Below are 18,875 nucleotides of genomic sequence, written 5' to 3'. Positions count from 1 at the left end.
GCATTTAGCTCTCAACCATTTTCTTACTTGGCGTTTGTGTGGGCCTCTGAAAACAGGAGGCAGCCGGGATATGAGCCCTTCAGCGTGGGCCCTGGTGGATGAACTCTGCTTCCAATGGCAGAGATGGGATCAGGCAGTGACCTCTCCCCGTGTGTCAGCGTTCTGGAGCCTGCTGGCCTGAGGTACAGAGCCTCTGCCCTAAAGCCCAGTGACTCACTTCCCCTCTCTGGGGCAAATCCTGCTTCTTGTGGGATTTTCCTGGAGAAATGACTGATTTAGAGCTCAAGCGGCATCTAGGCTGGTGACAAGGTGGGCCTGATCCTCGCCAAGAGCCAGGAGCCACTGGGGTCACCCAGACACTGTCATCCTCCACTCGGTAACCTGGCACTTTGGGTACTCTGTGTGATCATCTGACCCAGTTTAGTCTCCCCTTATCTTCAGCGGGAAGGTCCCAGGTAAGGTAGGAATGTTTTGGCCCCAGTGGGCTCTGTGAAGGAGACTCAAACCAGCGCAAGGCTGCCGTCCTGTCTTCCCACTTTGTGGTGGGAGTCATCCCATCCCCATCCCATGGAATTCTCCAGCAGCGCACACACACACACACACACACACACACACACACACACACAGTCCCGCTATGGGGGAGACACCAACTCCTCACCACCTAGAATCCTTCCTGAACTTTGTGGAGTGAGTTTGTCATGCCCTCTTTTTTCCCTAGAGACTCAGCTCTGCCTCAAATCCTAGGTCCGAACTGGGGTGCAGAGGAGGCGGCCATCACGCCCTTCCAGTTGTACATAACCCAGGAGCCTCTTGTTGGAGTTCAAGCATGCAGTTAACACAGTGGCAGCCCACATTGCACCTTTCCGCCAGCCCTCCATAGCCCCATCCTCAGGGTGACCAGTTGCCAGCTTATAGGCAAAAAGACAGGAAGGGGTGAAGGCCAGGACTGTGACTATGAACCAGAACCAGAGAAGACAGGGTTTGCAGACAACAGGAGGTTGAAGAAGCAGCTAGAGCTACCCCAGCCCATGCCCCAATGCTGCAATTCTCCAAATAAACCACTCCACAGCCACTTTTGAAATCAGCTTTATATCAAGCTATAAAAAAAAAAAAACACACCCTAAATTCTGTCCTGGGTACACACATATGAAATCAACACTATAAATATATTATTAAAAACATTAATGTCATCAAACAAGCTAACATCTACAAAAATATGAAGGCCTTTGTGCACTGTTCGCACTGGCCAATTCCTGGCCAGTTTTGTAAGGCAAGTACCTGGGAAAGGGGATAAGCCTGGAGGAAGGCTTCAAATCCTAGCCTTGAACCATGAGGGATAATCAAGGCTGGGTCAGTGCTAAGAAGGACTTTCACAGCTAGAGAAGAGCAGGGTCCGTGGAGGAGCAGGTGCATGATGGGAAATTAAGTTCTTGTTTTCCAGGTGTAGACCCTGTGGGACCAACTGGTCCCCAGAGCCAATGACTACTGGGTGATGTGTCAAACAGGAATCAAATTTGCAGCTGGAATCAAGGCTGCTAATAAGTCTCCAGGCAGATTCAGTGCAATCACCAGGGTCCTAAATCACAGCGGGATCAGAAGCAGTAGACACTGGGGAGGGGGGCATGAAGGACATAGTAGCTGTCCCTGGCTCTGAAGGTACAAGGGCCTCAGACCAGAGATGTGGGTAGCATGTAAAAACTGGGGAAGCCCAGGAAATGATTTTCCCTGGGGCCTCCAGGAGCAATGGGCCCCGACCACACCTAGATTCCAAGCCTGGGTCACATTTCACAATTTGCAGAACTGTAAGCAAAGTTGTGGTTCAAACCCACTCGGTGGATGTGTGGAAACATGGTACAAAACACCAACAGGAAGCTGATCAAGTACTTGGCGGACCCCTGGGTTCCTGCCCAGACTTCAGAGGGTGGGCCTGAGGAGGTGCTTATTCCTACATGGGGGAAGGTGTGGCCTGAGAGAGCCCAGGTGGCCTTGGGCTTTACCCACACAGGGGCAGCCTACGGGAGGGAAGGAGTGGGTCCTCCAGGCTGAGTGGTACCAGGAGCTACTTGCAGGGTCAGGGGCCACTATGGAAGTGGTTCTGATGCCAGCGCTGCCACAGCATCCCACAAGGCTCCTTCCAGGCCTCAGATACAAAGATGACCTTTTCCTTCTTCGTTTTCAGCTCTATCTCATGGCAGCCCACGGGCTGAAGAAATCAGGATGAGGCTTCGTCACTGGTCCTAGGGAGCTTGAAGGGGCTACTCAGAGCCACCTGAGGGGGCACCATTAGGAGACAGACTGTAATGTAGAAGGTAGGGGCAGTCCGCCCAAGATGAACCATCGTTTATGAGAAAATTCTTGCGTGCTCACAGGGCAATGGCCCACAGTGGGTTCTGGGCCCCACTGGACAGTGGTATGTCCAATCCTGGCTGCCAGGTCTTGTTCCAGAGCCAAGGCTGAGAAAAAACAGCAGCAGAATGTGGGAGGCTGGTGATGGGTCACGGTGCCAGTGCCATTGAGCATCCCCAACCGGGGTGGTGCCTGACATTCGCTGCGTGCTCATTAGCACATCAGACATTTGGAAAAGTTAACCAACTTTTATAAGTGAAAATAGGGGCCTGGAAGGCTCCTGCACCCCTGTGTTGATGTCCAGTATATTCCGGATGCTCCTGACTTCACTGCTTAGTAGATTTCCCTTGATGGCCAGGATGGCGTTCAGGTGGCCTTTGCTGGCAAAGGAGAGCATCCTGTCAGCCCCACTGGTCACAAACACCCCTGCTCACAGCCGTGCTGGCTGCCCTGACTCCAGGCCCTGCCACAGAACCTGCAGCCAGCTGCTCTGCCCAGTAGGCAGCCCTGTCCTCTCTGTCTCCTCCCCTCTCCAGCCTGTCAGACCTTCGTACTGACTGTTACCCGAGAATGTCTCTCCTCATATCTTTGAGGTGGCTGACTCCTCCCCACCTCAGGTTTCAGCTAAATGTCACCTCTCTAAAAGGCTTTGCCCTTCACTGATCAGCACTCCCTGTAATTCAAGATGATTACTATAACTTGGAATTTTCCCTCTCCCTGGTTACCTCATCATGGTTAGCCCTCACCAGGATGTAAGCTACAGAAAGAGGGCTGAGACCCAGCATGCCCTGTACTTCACTGTATCCCAGAACACAGAGCAGCATAGAGTCCAGCGTCTAGAATGCTGATGAATGACTGTTGGTGCGATCCCAGCAGAGAGGACAAGCGATGGGGTCAGTGGACAGATGGGTTGATGAGAAAGCAAGAAGGATGGATGAGTATCTGCGCGGAAAGGTGGGGGATGGTTGGATGGATGACAGGTGGATGAGTAGGTAAACAGAAAGATGGATGGATAACTAGAAGGATGGACAGACGGATCAATGGAAGAGTGGAGAGGTGGTTAAGCATAAGGATGGATGGATAACTACATGGGAAAGTGGGTAGATAGGAAGATGAATATCTATATGAATGGACAGAGAGTGCTAAGTACATAGACTAATGGATAGTAGATAGGCGAATGGGGGCTTGGATGTATATGGGTCAATATACGTAGATAATGATTGAATAGGTGGGGTGAGTCAGCCACAGTTTAGACTAGGTCCAGGAACAGGAGGTGCAAGACATAAGCACATGCCCCCAAGTCACCCCCAGACTGAGCATCAGACATTATGATCCCACCTTGGTGGAGCCTTAGCAGTTGAGTGGGTCATGAGGGGATTCTAGTCCCAGCATGTTCAGAGCACAGTGGGACCTGGCAGGGACAAACCAGCTGCTCAGTTCCCGAGGGCCTCTAGTGCTCACCTGAAGTCAGGGTACAAGGTGGCATATGTGGCCACTTCAATCTTAATGGCATTGGAATCTTGCAGGTGAATGATCTCAGCGAGCCTAGGGAGGGCTTGGTTCAGCCAGGTTGCGTTGGAGCCCTGGAGGCAGAGGGAAGGTTGGAGGATGTTGTCCCTTTCCCCCAGGGGTCCTAAGAGAGCGGTAGCTGGCCGGGCTTGGAGAGGCTGCAGGGCTTGTTCAGGGTGGGGTGGGGTGTGCTCACATTCTGAGTGCAGAAATGCTGAATGACGTCGGCATTGGCGAGGATGTGCCTTGCCAGCTGCTGCTGCTGCTCCTCAGTCTTGAGGACCACGCGCCGTTTGCTGAGCCGGATGATGTACTCCTTCACCAGGTGCAGGTGCACGGCCCCCATGAGCTCCTAGGCAGGCAGAATGAGATCCACTGACACCTACCCACAGAGGCTCATCTCCTCCCCTCAATTAAAGCTTCCAAGGCAAAAACCCAGGAATACGTAGAGGCAGAAGTGTAAGCATGGGTGCCTGCATCCCCGTGCGCATGTGTAAACACATGTGGGTGTGAGGGATAAACACTGCTGGTTAGCGTGGGTGTCCAGACAGCGCCAATCCCCAGGCCCACTCCTGAGCTCCCTCACCTCCTGAAAACAGTCCTTCAGTTCCGAGAACTCAGGCAGCCTGATGCCCACAGTAGTGATGATTTCCTCCAGGGTCTCAACTGGCGTTGCCCAGCGGGTCTGTGTGAACTTCTTGAACAGTGGCTGGGACAGGCGAGAGGCAGGATGTCTGGTCACGCCCAGAAAGGAAGGGCAGCCAGGCACAGACACCCTCACACAGACACTCATGACCAGTAGGGTCCCAAGGGCTTTCCAGGAGCTGGCCAACTTCAGGTTCCTGCTCTCAGATCGGAAGCAGAGGTAGTCTGTGTGTACCCTTCTTCCAAGGTCACGCAGCTGTGGCTCAGGAGAGCCAGGACAGCCTGCCTGTAGCCCTGCAGTCTTTTCCACTGCCTCCCTCTTAAATAAATACATTCCTGCATAAACAAGCCCTGTGCCAGGTCATCCAGGGTCACCCCATAGGCTTTCCATACCCACTGGCTGCCCTTTGTACCTCCAGTCCTGAGGTTGAGCAGGGAACCACTCCTCTGCTTTTTAAGGGGCCCTGAGCCCCAGGAACTGGGAGCAGGAATGGCAGGGGTGGGAGTGGGGGATGAATCTTCTCCGGATGCTCCTAGCTTTGTGGTCCTTCCAGGCCAAGGCATAGCCAGGATGTGGGGTGGGTCAGCTGGAGAGCACTTCAGGCCCCCACCACTTGGACATCCCCAGCAACACTGCACCTCCCCATCTGTGCCTCCTGCAGGTCTGAGGCAGGGGCTTCTACTCCTCTCTCTGCTCTCCCTCCTGTGCCGGGCTTCAGGATGCGCCCTATAATGGGGTTCCTGATACCTTCAGGTCTGAAAACAGGCTCTGGAGCAGGGTGTCGAAGCCATGAGCCTTAAGATCTTTCAAGGGATCCAGCATGTGGTTCAGGGAATCTTGAGGTATCTGCCACTTCTGCTCCACAGATGTTCTGGAGAGTGAACGAAAGCAGGTCACGCCGGCCTGCCCAGCCTCCAGCTGTGCAGCGACCCTTGGACTGGTCTTCCTGAGTTAGTCTTTGCTCTAGGACCCTCAGCAGTCCCCCACTCCCTGTGGCATCCCGTCCAAGTCTTCCATGGACGCCCACGCCCCAGGCACCTCCCTCCTGCCTTTGGCAGGTCTCCAGCTCTCCACCTTGGCTTGCCATGTCTTCTGCTTCACCATTTGTTATAAAGCTAAACTAGTAAATCAATTGCATCCTGCTGACTCCTTCAGCACTCCACCCCGGAGCTGCGGAGCTGCGGCTGCTCCAGCCCTACCATTTCCTCACTGCCTTGTGACCCTTGATTCCCCTTCTGTGCTCCACCCCGTCTGCCCTCCTCCCATCGGGCACATCTGCCCAATCCTCTCACCGGAAGGACAGGCAGTTGTTGATGTTGGCGATGATGTTGGCCCTGTAATTTGTCAGCAGTTTGCTCTTCTCTAGGAATTCATCAAAGGTGCGCTGGTAGCTGATAAAACAGAAGGGCATCTTCAGGACCAGCGCAAACACTGGGACAACAGAAGCCACTCCCTCTCAGTCTGCCGGTTGTTGATCTCCCCAGGATCCAGGGAGGGGCCATAAGCTCCTAAACATCCTATTACAAGCTGCAGAAACTGAGGCCAGAGGGACAGAGCCCTGCTTGGGCTCCAGAGAAAGTGCTACCTGACTGTGGGGTCCCCCTTCTTTCCCCAGGCCCCTCCTCTTCCTCAGTGCCCCTCTGTAACTGAGAGGCCAAAGGGTGTCACAGTCTGATGGTGGATGGTGTTTTCAGAATTGGGGGAGGAAACCAAGATAATTCTGAGGATGTCATGGGAAGGGGCAGCAGGGCCTCCATTCCTCATGGTGCATCTTCTTTTAAGCTACCAAACTGCTCTGCTAGGGAGCTTTGATGATGGTGAAGGCAGGAAGTACTGATTCCTGTAGAGGTCACCCAACCCGAGGCTCTTGGTGCTCTGGATTGGGGCAGGGGCCGAAGACCCTGGGCTGTAGTTGACAAGGACAGGGCAGGGCAGGACTGACTTAGCTTGAATCCCCCCACCCTAAGGTGCTGGGGACCCCGTGTGCTGTGGACACACCTACCTCCTCAGTAGTGCAGCCAGCTCCACCAGAAGCAACTGTCTTATCTGTACCCCGACTTCAGGAGTGATGTTCTCGGCCTTGTCCAGGCCTTGTAAGACGATCTGCAGAGAGCAGCGGGTAAGCACAGCAGGTGCCCCTCTGGACTGGGGCAGGGGCAGAGCATGGGAGAGAGGTGCATGCTAGAACATGGGGGTCATCAGAGGTGAGCTGTGGCTGTCCCTGTTCACCTGAGGGGGGCAGTTAGGGGTACCTGGATGATGTCGATCGCCAGCTCACTGTGGTAATGGCCATCCAGGCTCTGGGGAGCCACATCCCGGGCCCAGCGCTGAGACTCTAGCTCTAAGGCTCGGGTCATCAGTAACTTCACATTGGTCTAGGGGAAAAGACACGGGTCTTGGTAGCACTAAACCTGTCACCAAGCTCATCTGGAAGTGTCTGTCACGTGCTGTGTCCTGACTGGGCTCTTCCCTTCTATCTCCACTCTGCCCTCCCAGGCCCCGCCCCCAGCATTTGGACTCACCACCTCATTGGACAGGAACACCGCCTCCAGCAACCTGATCTGCTTAGGGGGCAGGAGGCTCCCAAGCCTGATACCCTGTAGCTCCTTTGCCAACTTAGGGCTGTTCAGAATATCACTGTGGGCGGAGAGACACTGGCGTGAAGAGAGTGACAGCAGCACCCCAGCAGCTTAGTCCCCCACTCCAGCCGCAGACACTGCTGCATCTTCTGCCCCGCCCCCTTCCCCAGGTCTGACCACAGTTCAGGCTGGAGTCATCCTGCCTCTTCTTACCACCACCACCACCACCCCATTCCTCCTGCTCTAAACCAGTTCCCCAGACCTCTAGGCTACCAGGCTTCCCCTTTTGCACAGATACGACACAGCCTCTGGCCCTAAAGCCAGCCCCACCAGACCAGCCTTGTGGCTGAACAGGAAAGGCTGCCCTGGAACTGCCCTATAGAACTCTCTTGGTGCCTCAAGTGGCTGCAGAGTTCCCAGGGGACCTGCCCAGCCCTGGCACTGCCTAAGGCCTTTTGTTTGCCTAGAACATTAAGAATGACCCACTCTGTGCCCTTCACCCAGTTTGGATGCATGTGAGTCAGACTTTGGTCCTCACAGGACAGGTCTCAATATGCCTCCCTTGGACTCCATGTTCAGGCTAGCCTTAGTTTCCTGCTGCGCCCCAAGTCAGGAGACCCCTAGGTATCACAGGGGCAGGAAGGTGACCAGGCAGGGAGCCTGAGTGCCTGGCATTTCCTGGTGAGTCAGGAGAAACTAGCAGGAACCGGGTCAGGGCCCAGCTGTCTCTGGAAGTCCCTGCCTGTTTTCCCTATGTCCTGTTGGCTCTTCACCTACCACCCCTCTCGTGTCCTTTCCCTGGCCCTCCCACAGGAGGCTGGCTCAGCACTTCTCAAGCTGCTCACACGGTCTGTGTCCCCGGCCTCCCCTCCTGTAGACTATACACTCAGGTCTGAGGAATCCATGCAAATCCCTGGTCTCTAGCGCTGTGAACATTTCCACCCTGTAACACAAGTCACTCTCCCTCAGCTGGTGTGGATGACAGGCCCATTTGGGGATCCATGAAGTCTGGACCAATCAAAGGATGCTGAGGCTGGGCCCAGCTGAGTACCAATTGCCCACCTTTGGCATATTCCAGCCTCTCATCCGAGGGGCTCCAGAACTCAATGGGTCACCAGGGTGATACTGTCTGACAGAGATTGCCCCATGAGGGACACCTAGTGCCACTCCACAGTTGCTAGCTCTCTTGCAAGGGGTTGTTATGACATAGCATCTCTGCTCAGCTCCCAGAATGTCACTCTCCTAGAATACCATCCTCCCTACCACTTCTTCCTTGTGTGTTCTGTCCCCTCCCTGCCTGACTGTACAGCCATTAAAGTGTGAACTGACTCAATACAGAAGACTCCCTGACTCCCCCAGACCTGGTGTCCTCTCAAGCCCTGTGCTCTGGCCTCCCCTGTGTCCAGCTGCATCTGTCACAGCCTCTCCTACTCTGTTTCATCCCTGTTCAGATCGGAGACCTCCTTGAGAACGAATGACGAAGTCTCCTTTTCTGTACCTCCCTTCCCCAACTGCAGAACCGCAAAGGTTCAGGAAACTGAAGCACAAAGCCAAAACATTGGGTGCAATTCCCAACTCTCTCCCCTCACCCCCGACACTGGTTTTCAGCTCAACAATGTCTGCCCCTGGAGTCTCAGCACCCCTTCCCGCAGAGGAGACCCATCCCATCCACTGGCATAGCTCACTTGGGGTAGAGGTTCAGCACCCAGAGCAACAGAAAGTAGGTGTCCCTCTCACACAGCTCGAACTGCGCCAAGGTGCACAGCTGGGCTGCGAAGTGCGCGTGGTAGCTTTCGGCATAGGTGTGCACAACGTTGAACTCGGCAGGGAACAGCGGTTTCAGCCGCTCCACCACCGCCTCCAGGTCCTCCTTCATGGTGCAGCCCATGTGCAGGAACCTGGTCTCGGCCTCCGAGCGGCCCTCGGGCACCACGGCTGGCTGCGCGTCCAGACGCTCCGCCGCCACCTCCGCCACACTGTCCCTCCACAGTTGCAGCCAGCGCCGGGGGCGCGTGGCCACCAGCACCGCCGCCACGGGTGCCCCGGCCGCCCGACGGTCCTCAAGCTCCTGCTGTGACACCACGGCCAGCGCCTGGCGCAGCCTCTCGGGCGCCGCCTCCAGCGGCCGCCGCAGCACCCTGAGCACCTGGTCGCGCAGCAGCAAGTACAGCGCCTCCACCTTGCTCTGCTGCCGCACCAGCTCCTCGTTGCTCCTGCGGCTCGCCGCTGCTGCCTCAGCCTCCAGCTCCCGCTCCAGTGCCAGCACCTGCCATGCGGCCTCCAGCCGCCCACTCTCCAGGGCCTCCTTGAGCTCCTCCACTGCAGTGCAGAAACCCGCCTTTAGGCCGACAAACCCACCGGGGACAAGAGGAGGCTCAGCTCCCAGGGAGGATGCCAATGTCCCAGACAAGACCCGAGCAGGGAACCCCATCTCCTACACTAGTGACTCGCCTAGCTGTCTCACCTGCCCACTGTCCTAGCTGAGTGGTTTATGAGCCCCTACCATTCCCAAACCTGGTCTGACTCTTTCATGCTACTCCAGCCCCAGCTACCACCACAGCCTACCTGTGGGCGGTGGACCATCTAGGTCGGGCCTGGACTTGGGCTGGACCTCAGGATCCGATAATCTGGGCTGGTCCTTTTTCTTCTTCTTCTTCTTCCCTTTGGTGAAGACACTGAACACGTTGGCCAGTCCTTTGGACTTCTTCTTCTCCTTCTTTGCAGACTCTTCCTCCTCCCCATCCCGAGCCGTCCCAGCCTCCTGGGATAGCATCAGGTCCTCGGAAGAAGCCTCTGACATGGAGGCCTCTGGTTCCGCCTCAGACGTGGAGCGTGACTTCTGGGGGCTCCCGGGGAAGTCCAGGGTCCCCGGCACAGACGGTTGGCCAGGAAGACCTTGGAAAAAAGTCACCATTTTCAACATCGCCCTGGCTTAGGCCTGTGGGTTGGAAACACAGCCTTTAGAGAACAGTGTGAACGGTCCCCAGGCCTGAGCGCACAGCCAGCTCCCAGCCCTGACAGTGCTCCATCTCCTTCACCTGGATGGCCACCAGAACCCCCATCTCCTGGCCCTCAGCCTTGCTCCCTCCTTGGCCATGGGTGCTGCAGTGCCCACAGCTTGTGTCCCCAGGCAAGGAAGAGGCTGGAGGCCCCAGACCTCCCAGACTGAGGGGGCAGTCTCTGCACAAGAGCAAATCCTCCCTTGACAGTGCAGCTTCTTGGAGGGAAAGGGGACATGAGAAGTGAGTACCTTTCTGACTCCATCAGACTCTGGTGAGGAGACAGGACTCAGGCTGCTATTCCTTGGGACAACAAGAATGGGTCTAAAAATTTCACAGCCACGCAGTGGTTACTCTTCCTACTGAGACCAGCCTCCGCCTCCTCCCTCTGCCTCCCTGCACAGTTCTTATCTAGCTTTGGGGCCACAGAAATATACCACAAGCAAAAACACAACTGTTGTACTGGGACCACAAGAAGAATAGAGCCTGTCCCCTATGCTGGCTTAGGATTGGGGACCTCAGACCCTGAGCAAAGGACCCTAGGAAGCCTTTTACATGTCAGCAAGGAACAGGGATGCCGGGAGTCACAGCAACTTCAGTGTGGGACCCACACTGCCTGGTTTCCACCTTACTCTGCTTGCTTCCAAATGGGTGACATGACCTTCACAAAAGTTTCTGTTTCTATGCCCTTCCTGACGGTCCATCCCATCTAGTCTCTCCCCAGAAAGGGTGTTATTTAGCTTAAAATAACCTTGTGGTCAATAGCTTAAGCCTGGAAGCCACAACATCTGACTCAAAGGACCAGCTTCTCAGTCCTCCACATCCCCTGTTGTATCTGGACTGTCCGAGCATGGTGGACCCCCAGAGGAAGCATGACTAGCCCAGAGGGAGAATCAGGCAGGAACCTCTGTGGTAATGGTGTGACCCATTACCAGGAGGTGGCCTGCCCGCCCCATCCCCAAGAATACACACCCCAAGCTGTAGCTTCAATTCGCCGAAATGACATGGAGCGACCCTAAAACGGCCCTAGATGGCGAATGGGAAGACCCACCACCACAAAGACGAAACTGAAGCAGCCGGTGGAAGGGGCTTGTCCCAAGCACAGCAGACTCTACAGGCTCAGATGAGGCCACTGTCCCCTCTGCCTCCACCAGCTCGGCTGTCCAGCCCACTTCCTGAGGGGCTTGTCGCGTAACTGGGGCATGGGTAGAGCACCCTGATTAGACAGGAAGCCTGGGCTCCCCCACCCCAGCTCTTATCATCCTCACTAGGTACCCTGAACAGACAGATCCTTCTCCTTTTAACCTCATGAGGCCTGAGAATTCCACTTGGGGCCATGCAGTGTTTAGGGCCTGTGCCAACCTATCCTATTTGCATGACAGACGACCAGAAAAGCTGGTCTGGTTGATGGAGCTACAGCCCCAACCCGAGTGTCTGGCCCCAGTTGCCCTTCAGTGTCAGAGGCTGTTGGTACCAGAGGGAAGACCAGCTGTGGGCTCAGAGACACCTCTCACCAGTGTTAGGACTAAACAACCCCCTTCCTCAGGAGGCCTCAGTTTTGCCATTTGTGAAATGGGGATGAGCCCTCCCACTCACAGTGCTGCTCAGGAGATGTGGCAAAATCACAAGCCAGGAACTTCGCACCAGATGTGAGTCCCCCGTGTCCCTGTGACTGCGGGCTCCCCAGAGAGCAGGAGTGATGGGGTGATGTTTAAAGCGCCAGTCCCAGCTAGACCCACTGAGGCAGGAAGGGGCCTGCTCAGAGGCACGTGGAATGGCTGCAGCTGGTGTCACCTACCTTAATTCTAGATGCCCCTGGTCCACAGAGACTCTCTTGCAACCTACTGTCTATTTCATCGATCGGGAGACAAGAGAGCGTGCCCAGGCCCCACTGGAGACTACCGGGCAGGGAATCCCGCGGGTGCTGGGACCTTCCTATTGTGAACCTGAGAGTCCCTAGCTTTTGTCCCGGTCCCTACACCCTGTGTTTCTCCGGAGAGAGCCCTGTGCTGCCCGCAGGGAACCTGGTCCCTGGCTCGAGGGGTTCAGAGTAAAACCTCTACGTCCCTACCAGTGGGTATGCTGGAGGTCGAGGGACCTCGGAATATCCCGCCCGCGTCTTCTTGGCCACTCGGGGCCATTCCCTCGGGGAGTCCTGTCGGAGACTCTGGATCAGGACCGGAGGGGAAGCTACACGGAGCGGTAGGGACAGGGGCACGCCGGTGGAGGTCACTTACTGTGTCCGGGACAGGACGCCTTAGTCCTGACCCTGGCGGGGCACAGCCTGAAATAGTCGCAGGCCCCTCCCGGGCTCCGCCTCCCCCACCAGCCGCAACCGCGGAAAATCCGCGGGCGGAGGCCAAGGACCAGCCCGAGTCCAGAGCTGGGGGCGGGGCGGGGCCGGTAGAGAGGGAGGGGGCGGGGTCGCTTCGCTGTTCCCAACAGCCTGGAAAAAAGGTGGCAGAGCTAGCCCAGTGTGGCCCGGGTATGTGTGCGCAGGGAAGGGTATCACGGGGGCCACAAGTTCCGCTAGACGCGGGGCCATTGTCCTTCGACGATCTCTGATTGGCTGCCAAGCAGGGGCGCACGCCCAGAGCCGCTGTTCCGCGTCACACAGTCAGCACCTACTTAGGTGTGGGGAGCGCCCTCTACCACCTCAACGCCTCGGCCACGTGCTGTTACCCCTCTGAGCACCTCCGAGTCTATGGAAGCCTGGAAGGCAAGCTTCCTGGAGGAGGCGTCCTAAGGCAGCTGGGCACACGGCCGGTCCTGGGACCTCTCATTACCAAGCCTTGTGTTAGAGGAGCCTTCATCTTTGCCCAGAGGTCACACAGGCCGAGATGACAGACACTCCTCCTGCGGGGCTCCCATTGATTGACAAGCTTTCTCAGGCGGAGTTTGGGCCAGATCCTCAGGATTCCCTTCTGCAGGCTTTTTCTCAGGGTCTGCCTTGGGGCGGGTGGGGTTGTAGACTAGTGTAGGAAGGGGGATGCTTCACCCGCTAGGAATTTCTGCCCCCTGGAATATGGGCTCACTCAGGAATTTCCCCCACTAGACACCAGCTTCTTTTTTGCCTCTACTTGGAGCTCAGCTCCTCCCCATCTTTTGTTTGGGTCCTCTTTTCTTCGCCTGCCAGCCTAAGCCGGGCTTTGAAGGGAGAGGGAAGGGCAGCTGAGTGGGGGGTTATGTTTAGGGGTTGTCCCTGGAAACTCAGAACTTCCTCTTCCTCCTGGGGAGCACTGTCCAAGTGCCAGTTGGGTTGTTTTTTTTTTTTTTTTTTTTTTTTTTTTTTGGTTTTTTGAGACAGCGTTTCTCTATGTAGCCCTGGCTTTCCTGGAACTCGCTCTGTAGACCAGGCTGGCCTCGAACTCACTGAGATCCGCCTGCCTCTGCCTCCCAAGTGCTGGGATTAAAGGTGTGTGCCACCACCACCAGGCATCCAAGTGCCAGGTTTAAGATGTGCCTCCGTCCTGTCTCTTGCCAGGTTGCAAGTACAGAAGGTTTCTGGGCATGGTTACGCACACCTTTGACCCCAGGACTGGGGAGGCAGAACAGACAGACAGACCTCTATGAGTTCAAGACCATGTCTACATAGCAAGTTCCAGGTAGCCAAGACTACACAGAGAGACCCTGTCTCAAAAAACAGACATAAAAGCCAGATACCACCTCCACCTCTTCTCCTGTGGTCCTAATGGGTGACATTTTCAGAGGAGCCCACAGAGCTCAAGCTGGAGGTTATTGCCTCTGCTCCACAGGGCACCCAGGGGAGACCAAGAACTTAGGGTCCCATCCGCACTTACATCCAAAGACAAAAAAGGACAGAAACCCAGGCGTCCTAACCTCCCGCCTCGGGCTGCCTCTTGACACATTGTGTGACCTCACCAGAGTTTACCCAGCCTCTGCTTTATTCATCCAATTCCTAATTTCAAACAGGTTAGGAAATGGCTGGGAAACTCCACAGGTTGAGTTGAGAGAGGGAAGTCAGGCCTTTAAGAACCCACATCTGCTCAGAGCCTCTGGGCTCTGTGGGACAGATGTTGGACTGCCAATCTTGTCCCAAGATGCCCACAGTAACTTCCTCAGAGCAGAGTCAGGGTTGGCAGAAGCCAGTGCCTCCTGTCTTGTGTGGGCACACCAAGCACTTCTCTTGAGTTTAGGGTGAGGGTCAAAGGTCCTGTGTGAAGTTCCCAACACAAAAATGTTGAAATCGGGCTATGTGGATGGCCAAGGGCCAAAAACCAGTGTGGTCCTCAGGGATCTAGATAGTCAACTCTTCTGAATAGTCCCCCAAAGGCCAGCCAAGAGATGGATCCCACAGGAGAGAAGCAGCTGGAACGGCTTGCCTGAAAGCGGCCGTCCAGCTCTGTGGCCTGAGAGTTGGGCAGCAAAGGCTCCTGGTCCAGCCCAGAAGTCCTGACGGCCAGCACCCGGCCACAAGCCATGGCCCACTGCATGCCCTCAACCCAGGGTTACCCCCTCTCCCCAAGTAGCAACTGCTGATTCTTTATCTCTTGGGTGTTTTTTTTATTTGAGACAAGATCTTTATAGCCCAGGTTGTCCCGGAACTCAAAATTCCTCTGTTCTATATCCTTGAGGACTGGGATGACAGGTTTGCACCACCAAAGGCTCTCCCTTTTATGTTTTTAATTATAAATAATATATACATAACACAAAATATACCATTTTTACAGTGTTGGGCATTCTAGCTGTCAATATTAAGTGTAGTGTATGTGTGTGTTTGTGAGTGTGTACACTTTGAGTGCAGGTGCTCAGTAGTACAGAAGAGGACATTGGATCCCCTGGAGCTGGAGTTACAGGCAGTTGTGAGGCTGCTCTGGGAACAGCTTGGGTCCTCTGCAAGAGCAGCAGGTGCTCTTAACAACTGAACCATCTCCCCAGATTCAAGGAACTCTTTTTGCCCTGTGAAACCAAACCATGGTCCCCGTTATACAACTGTCCATTCCCTTCTATCCCCCAAGCCCCTGGTGACCCTATTCTGTGGCCATGCCTGCTTCGTGGATCCCATGAGTGGATGGATACAGCCCTTGTGTTTGTGTGGTGATGCCACATAAAGGGAAAAAGACTACCTCTTGGTCCTTTAGCCAAGAGTGGATCCGTTTATCCAGGAGTCTGGGTCTCTCCTGTTCTAATAGTCCAATCCAGACGAGGTCTAGTCTAAAAGAAGTCTAACTGAAGAGTCCTAATCTAAAAAAGGAGTCCGGAATCAAGGCTGTTCTCTCTATATACTGAACAGTGCAGCAAATGTAGCAAATAGGAATTAGCAACTTTGGTCTTAATCTTTTACAGGAGTCTCATAGGGAGAAAAAAATTTTTTCCCTCATCTACCTACTCAGAACAGCACACAAAAGCACAATCAAGTACTATTAAGTTATAATCACAAGTTGCTTCCAACATAATTTTTAGGGGGATGGGTAGGCACTGTGGAGAGGTAGGACATTGTTTACAATGTGCCTCACTGCTTCCTGCACGTGGTCTTACACCTCTGGTCACCACAACCGGTGCACGCATGAATGAGTTTGTTGCATAGCAGTTTCCAAATATTAAAAGCTTCAGTTTTGGAGGGAAGCCCTAAGGGCTCAGTACATTTCCAGGGAGGTGAAGCAGCAGGATGGTCTAAGTGGAGTGAAACACTCCATCTAGCAGCAAAGCTGGTTAAGACAGGAAGTAAATAACTCAGAATAGCTTCAGGAAGTCCCTGAAACTGACCAGATTCACTAGGCTTCTCCTGTGAGAACTGCTAAGTGATACTCTCAGATAAACTGAGTGGCCTAGAAGACCCTTACAGCTGGGCCTCCTGGGGAAAGCAGGTCAGCCAAATGGCCTGGAAGAAACAAATGGCCAGCCAGATCTGCCTCAATGAGTCTCGGATCACCTGAGCTTCCTGAAAACGGCACTCTCCAGCCTAGAGTGGCCTGCCTGTAGGCTGTTCTGTAAGAGCTCCAGGCCCCACTGTATGAACTGTCACCCTTGCTGGTGATGGCTTTTGGTAATAACCGTTATTTTGAGTCATTTCTGCTCCGGTAAGTAACCCTCACTCATACAACTGTATGTAAGCCCAGTAAAAGTCACTGGTTCACCAAGTTGGACTTTATCTGTACTTTGTTCCCTGTTAGGGTGGGTGGACATTTGTCCCCAGGAGTAGCGTCCTGCAGCGGTTGTGAAGGAGAAATAGAAATAATAGAAACAGCATAATCAAAGCTGGACCTTCAGCTGAGCCTGCAAGACTTTCCGTTGGCTGTCCAAAGTATAGTAAGATTGACTGTAATGCTTTCCCTAGAAGCCAGTTAACCCTGAGCAGGTTGGATGTGCAGCATGTGAGCAGAAAGAGCACATTGTAATAAACGACCTCAAAGCACAGCACTGACTTTGGTCACAGGTTGGCTGGGAGCTTGATGTGTAAAGGTAACCTTTAAACTGCATTTCTCCAAGAAACCACTCTCACACGATCGTTTCCTTTAGTTAGCGTGATGTTCCCGAGGCCTAGGGATGCTATTAATCAGGGTAGGACTTTCTGCCTGTTAAGATCCTAAGTATATTCTGTCCTGTGGATGGGCCATATTTTGTTGTCCTCGATGGCTACATTGGCCACTGTGAATAGTGATTCAGGGGACACTAAACTCAAAAGCTCCATTCGGGTCCCAGCTTCCAGTTCCTGTGGGTGGACAGTTGACTTTCTCTGACCTCTGGAGTTGCCAGGTCAGGCTCTAAGTGTTTTTTGTTCATCAATAGATTTCATCATAACCAAAGGAATTAGGTACTGCCTAGCCATCCCTTACCACAGATGAGCAAACTGAGGCACATTCGAATAGGCCTGCCATCTGTCGGTCAGTGTGGAGCTGCCTTCTGCTGGACGGCTCCTCCAGGGTTGCTCCATATTTGAAATGCAGCTTGATATACTTAAATCAGACACAGGAAAGCCAGGAGTTTCCATGGGGAGATGGGAGGCACTGTCCTTTGTCCTGTCACAGGGTTGGGGACATCACTCAATTACCGTATTCAGTCAACTGATTAAAGTATCATGGGCAACACAAAGGGCCAGCCCAGCTCGGGCCAGAGACTAATACCAGGTCGTGTATTACTGACTTTCTCTCTCTTCATTTCCTGGCTGGCTGAGAAAGTAGCTGCGGAAGCTCCCAGAAGGAGAAGCTGAAAGCAGAAGGAGTAGCATTGTGGGGCGGAGTTCAGCAGGTACAAAAGCCAGGTGGAGGGATCAGGTAGGTGTGGGAAACCTGGCCAAGGGGAGAGGCTGTACCAGCGGGAGTGGCTGGCCACCTTGCCACACGGGCCACGCTGGCTGTGGAGTGGACTCTCTGGGAAGGAAGACGAAGGCATTCCAGGGTGTCTTCCTGTCCTCTGCTGTCACTGGCCCCACTTCCCCTTTTGTGATGACTTGCATTTCCCACTGGCCTGACCTTGGCTGTCAGGGCCACAGTTTCTTCCTCGTACTTCTCAGGCCATCATCCTACCTAGGACCTTGGTCACTCTCTTGTTCCCTAGGGTTACCCTATACATTCATGACACTGACCAGAGCTACTACTACATTTCTCGTGGACAGACGAGGAAACGTAAGTCTCAGAGAAGTGGGCACCAAGGCGGGGGTTACTGCTGTTAACTCTCTACTCCCAGCCTTCCCGGGAGAGGAAGTGACTTGCTCAGGACATCAGCTGCAAGGGCCTGGGGTCTGCTGACATCCTCGGGATCATAGGGTGACCAAGACAGGCCAACCAAGGAGCCACCTTAGTGACATGCCCTTTATCAAAGGCCACTCACCAGTCAGCACCCCACCCCAATTCTGTTCGAAGCTGCTCACAGTTGCAGTGTCCCCAGTCCCCTTCCCAGGTGGTCTTGAGAGAAAGCAGGGCTTGTGGGGACGTCTCCAGAGGAGAACAATGCAGAAGTGCAGAGCAGCCTCCTGGAAGCACTAGCCCTGCCTTCAGGCAAGGATGCTTCCTTCCCAAGCCCAGCTATTTCGTAGAAGATTGGCCAGCCTTTCTCAACAGTTCTCAGGCAGTGATGCAAACAAAGTTTCCATCCCTTCGAGCCCTCCCTGCCATGGGCCCTTCTCTGAAACGGCATGGTTTACAGGAATCAGCCGAGGAGTGTGGTCCTCTCAATAACACAGGCTGGCCACAAGGCAGGAGCTTCCCGGGCAATCCCAGGCTTTACAAAGATGGCCAGGGTGCTGCAAGTCTGTGGGTGTCTCATCCACCCCCTGCCTGATAGCCAGGAGCCCCCAGGAGATGGCGTCATGTAGGCTCAGGATTAGGGACAATCTGGGCCCCAGAGAGCTACATCACCTGCATCTGTGGCTTATTAGTGACCTTCAAGGATCCTAGGAATGGAGCTGACTCCGCTCAGAGGGCTGGCAGTGTGCCTTGAAGGAAACATTGCAGAGAAATAACCGCTGCTGCCTGAATCAGCTTCAAATGGGCCAAGCCCTCCTTAGCAACAGTCTCTCTGTGTTTTCTCTGTGGTCCTCACAGTTTTACACAGAAAGGCAGAGCCAAGAGTCACACAACTAGGCAGGTCCACAAGTGGAATTCCTCCTCATGCTGTCTGCATCCAGAGACCAGATTTAACCACAGAGTGACTCCATGGGGAGCAGGCAGGCCATATCATGGCAAAAGTGAGCACCCCAAAAACAACAGCCCCCCCACCTTCCTTCTTCTCAACATTCCAGTTTTGTATTCTGGTGACTTCTATCCCTCAGAAAGCTTGGTTCCTCAATGCTTGATTTTTTGGACCATCCTGGTCTCCAACTCAGTCACCCTAAGC

At 54.3% G+C, this 18,875-nt stretch overlaps 1 protein-coding gene across 3 annotated transcripts; it reads right to left on the bottom strand.

Moving 5' to 3' along the window:
* Window positions 1-2,303: 2,303 nt before the first annotated feature.
* On the bottom strand, window positions 2,304-12,709 carry Tnfaip2 (TNF alpha induced protein 2). 3 transcript variants are annotated; one of them, XM_059279372.1, is made up of 13 exons: window positions 12,317-12,706; window positions 10,331-10,382; window positions 9,646-10,018; window positions 8,766-9,399; window positions 7,024-7,138; window positions 6,754-6,876; window positions 6,504-6,604; window positions 5,794-5,892; window positions 5,249-5,372; window positions 4,442-4,564; window positions 4,052-4,207; window positions 3,808-3,929; window positions 2,304-2,726 (listed from the first exon to the last, which is right to left on the bottom strand). In XM_059279372.1, the coding sequence occupies exons 3-13, from the start codon at window positions 10,001-10,003 to the stop codon at window positions 2,585-2,587; spliced, it is 2,097 nt and encodes a 698-aa protein (XP_059135355.1). In that variant the 5' UTR covers window positions 10,004-10,018; window positions 10,331-10,382; window positions 12,317-12,706; the 3' UTR covers window positions 2,304-2,584. The 3 variants fall into 3 exon arrangements, 2 of the variants coding, with proteins under 2 accessions (XP_059135355.1, XP_059135354.1); XR_009382799.1 differs by lacking the exon at window positions 10,331-10,382 and adding an exon at window positions 3,072-3,288 and having other exon boundaries at window positions 2,575-2,726; window positions 12,317-12,709; XM_059279371.1 differs by lacking the exon at window positions 10,331-10,382.
* Window positions 12,710-18,875: the final 6,166 nt, after the last annotated feature.

This window comes from Peromyscus eremicus, chromosome 14, assembly GCF_949786415.1.
Source record: "Peromyscus eremicus chromosome 14, PerEre_H2_v1, whole genome shotgun sequence".
Classification (NCBI taxonomy): domain Eukaryota; kingdom Metazoa; phylum Chordata; class Mammalia; order Rodentia; family Cricetidae; genus Peromyscus; species Peromyscus eremicus.
Note: the sequence above shows the minus strand (reverse complement) of the source record. Positions and strands in the feature narration are given on the sequence as shown.

Excerpts from the sequence above, each read along its gene's own strand:
- Tnfaip2 (XM_059279372.1), bottom strand. The coding sequence starts at position 10,003 with ATGTTGAAAATGGTGACTTTTTTCCAAGGTCTTCCTGGCCAACCGTCT. Across the intron at positions 4,208-4,441 it reads TGAAGGACTGTTTTCAGGAG|GAGCTCATGGGGGCCGTGCA; the intron begins GTGAGGGAGCTC and ends CTGCCTGCCTAG. Across the intron at positions 2,727-3,807 it reads ACCTTGTACCCTGACTTCAG|CAAAGGCCACCTGAACGCCA; the intron begins GTGAGCACTAGA and ends CTCCTTTGCCAG.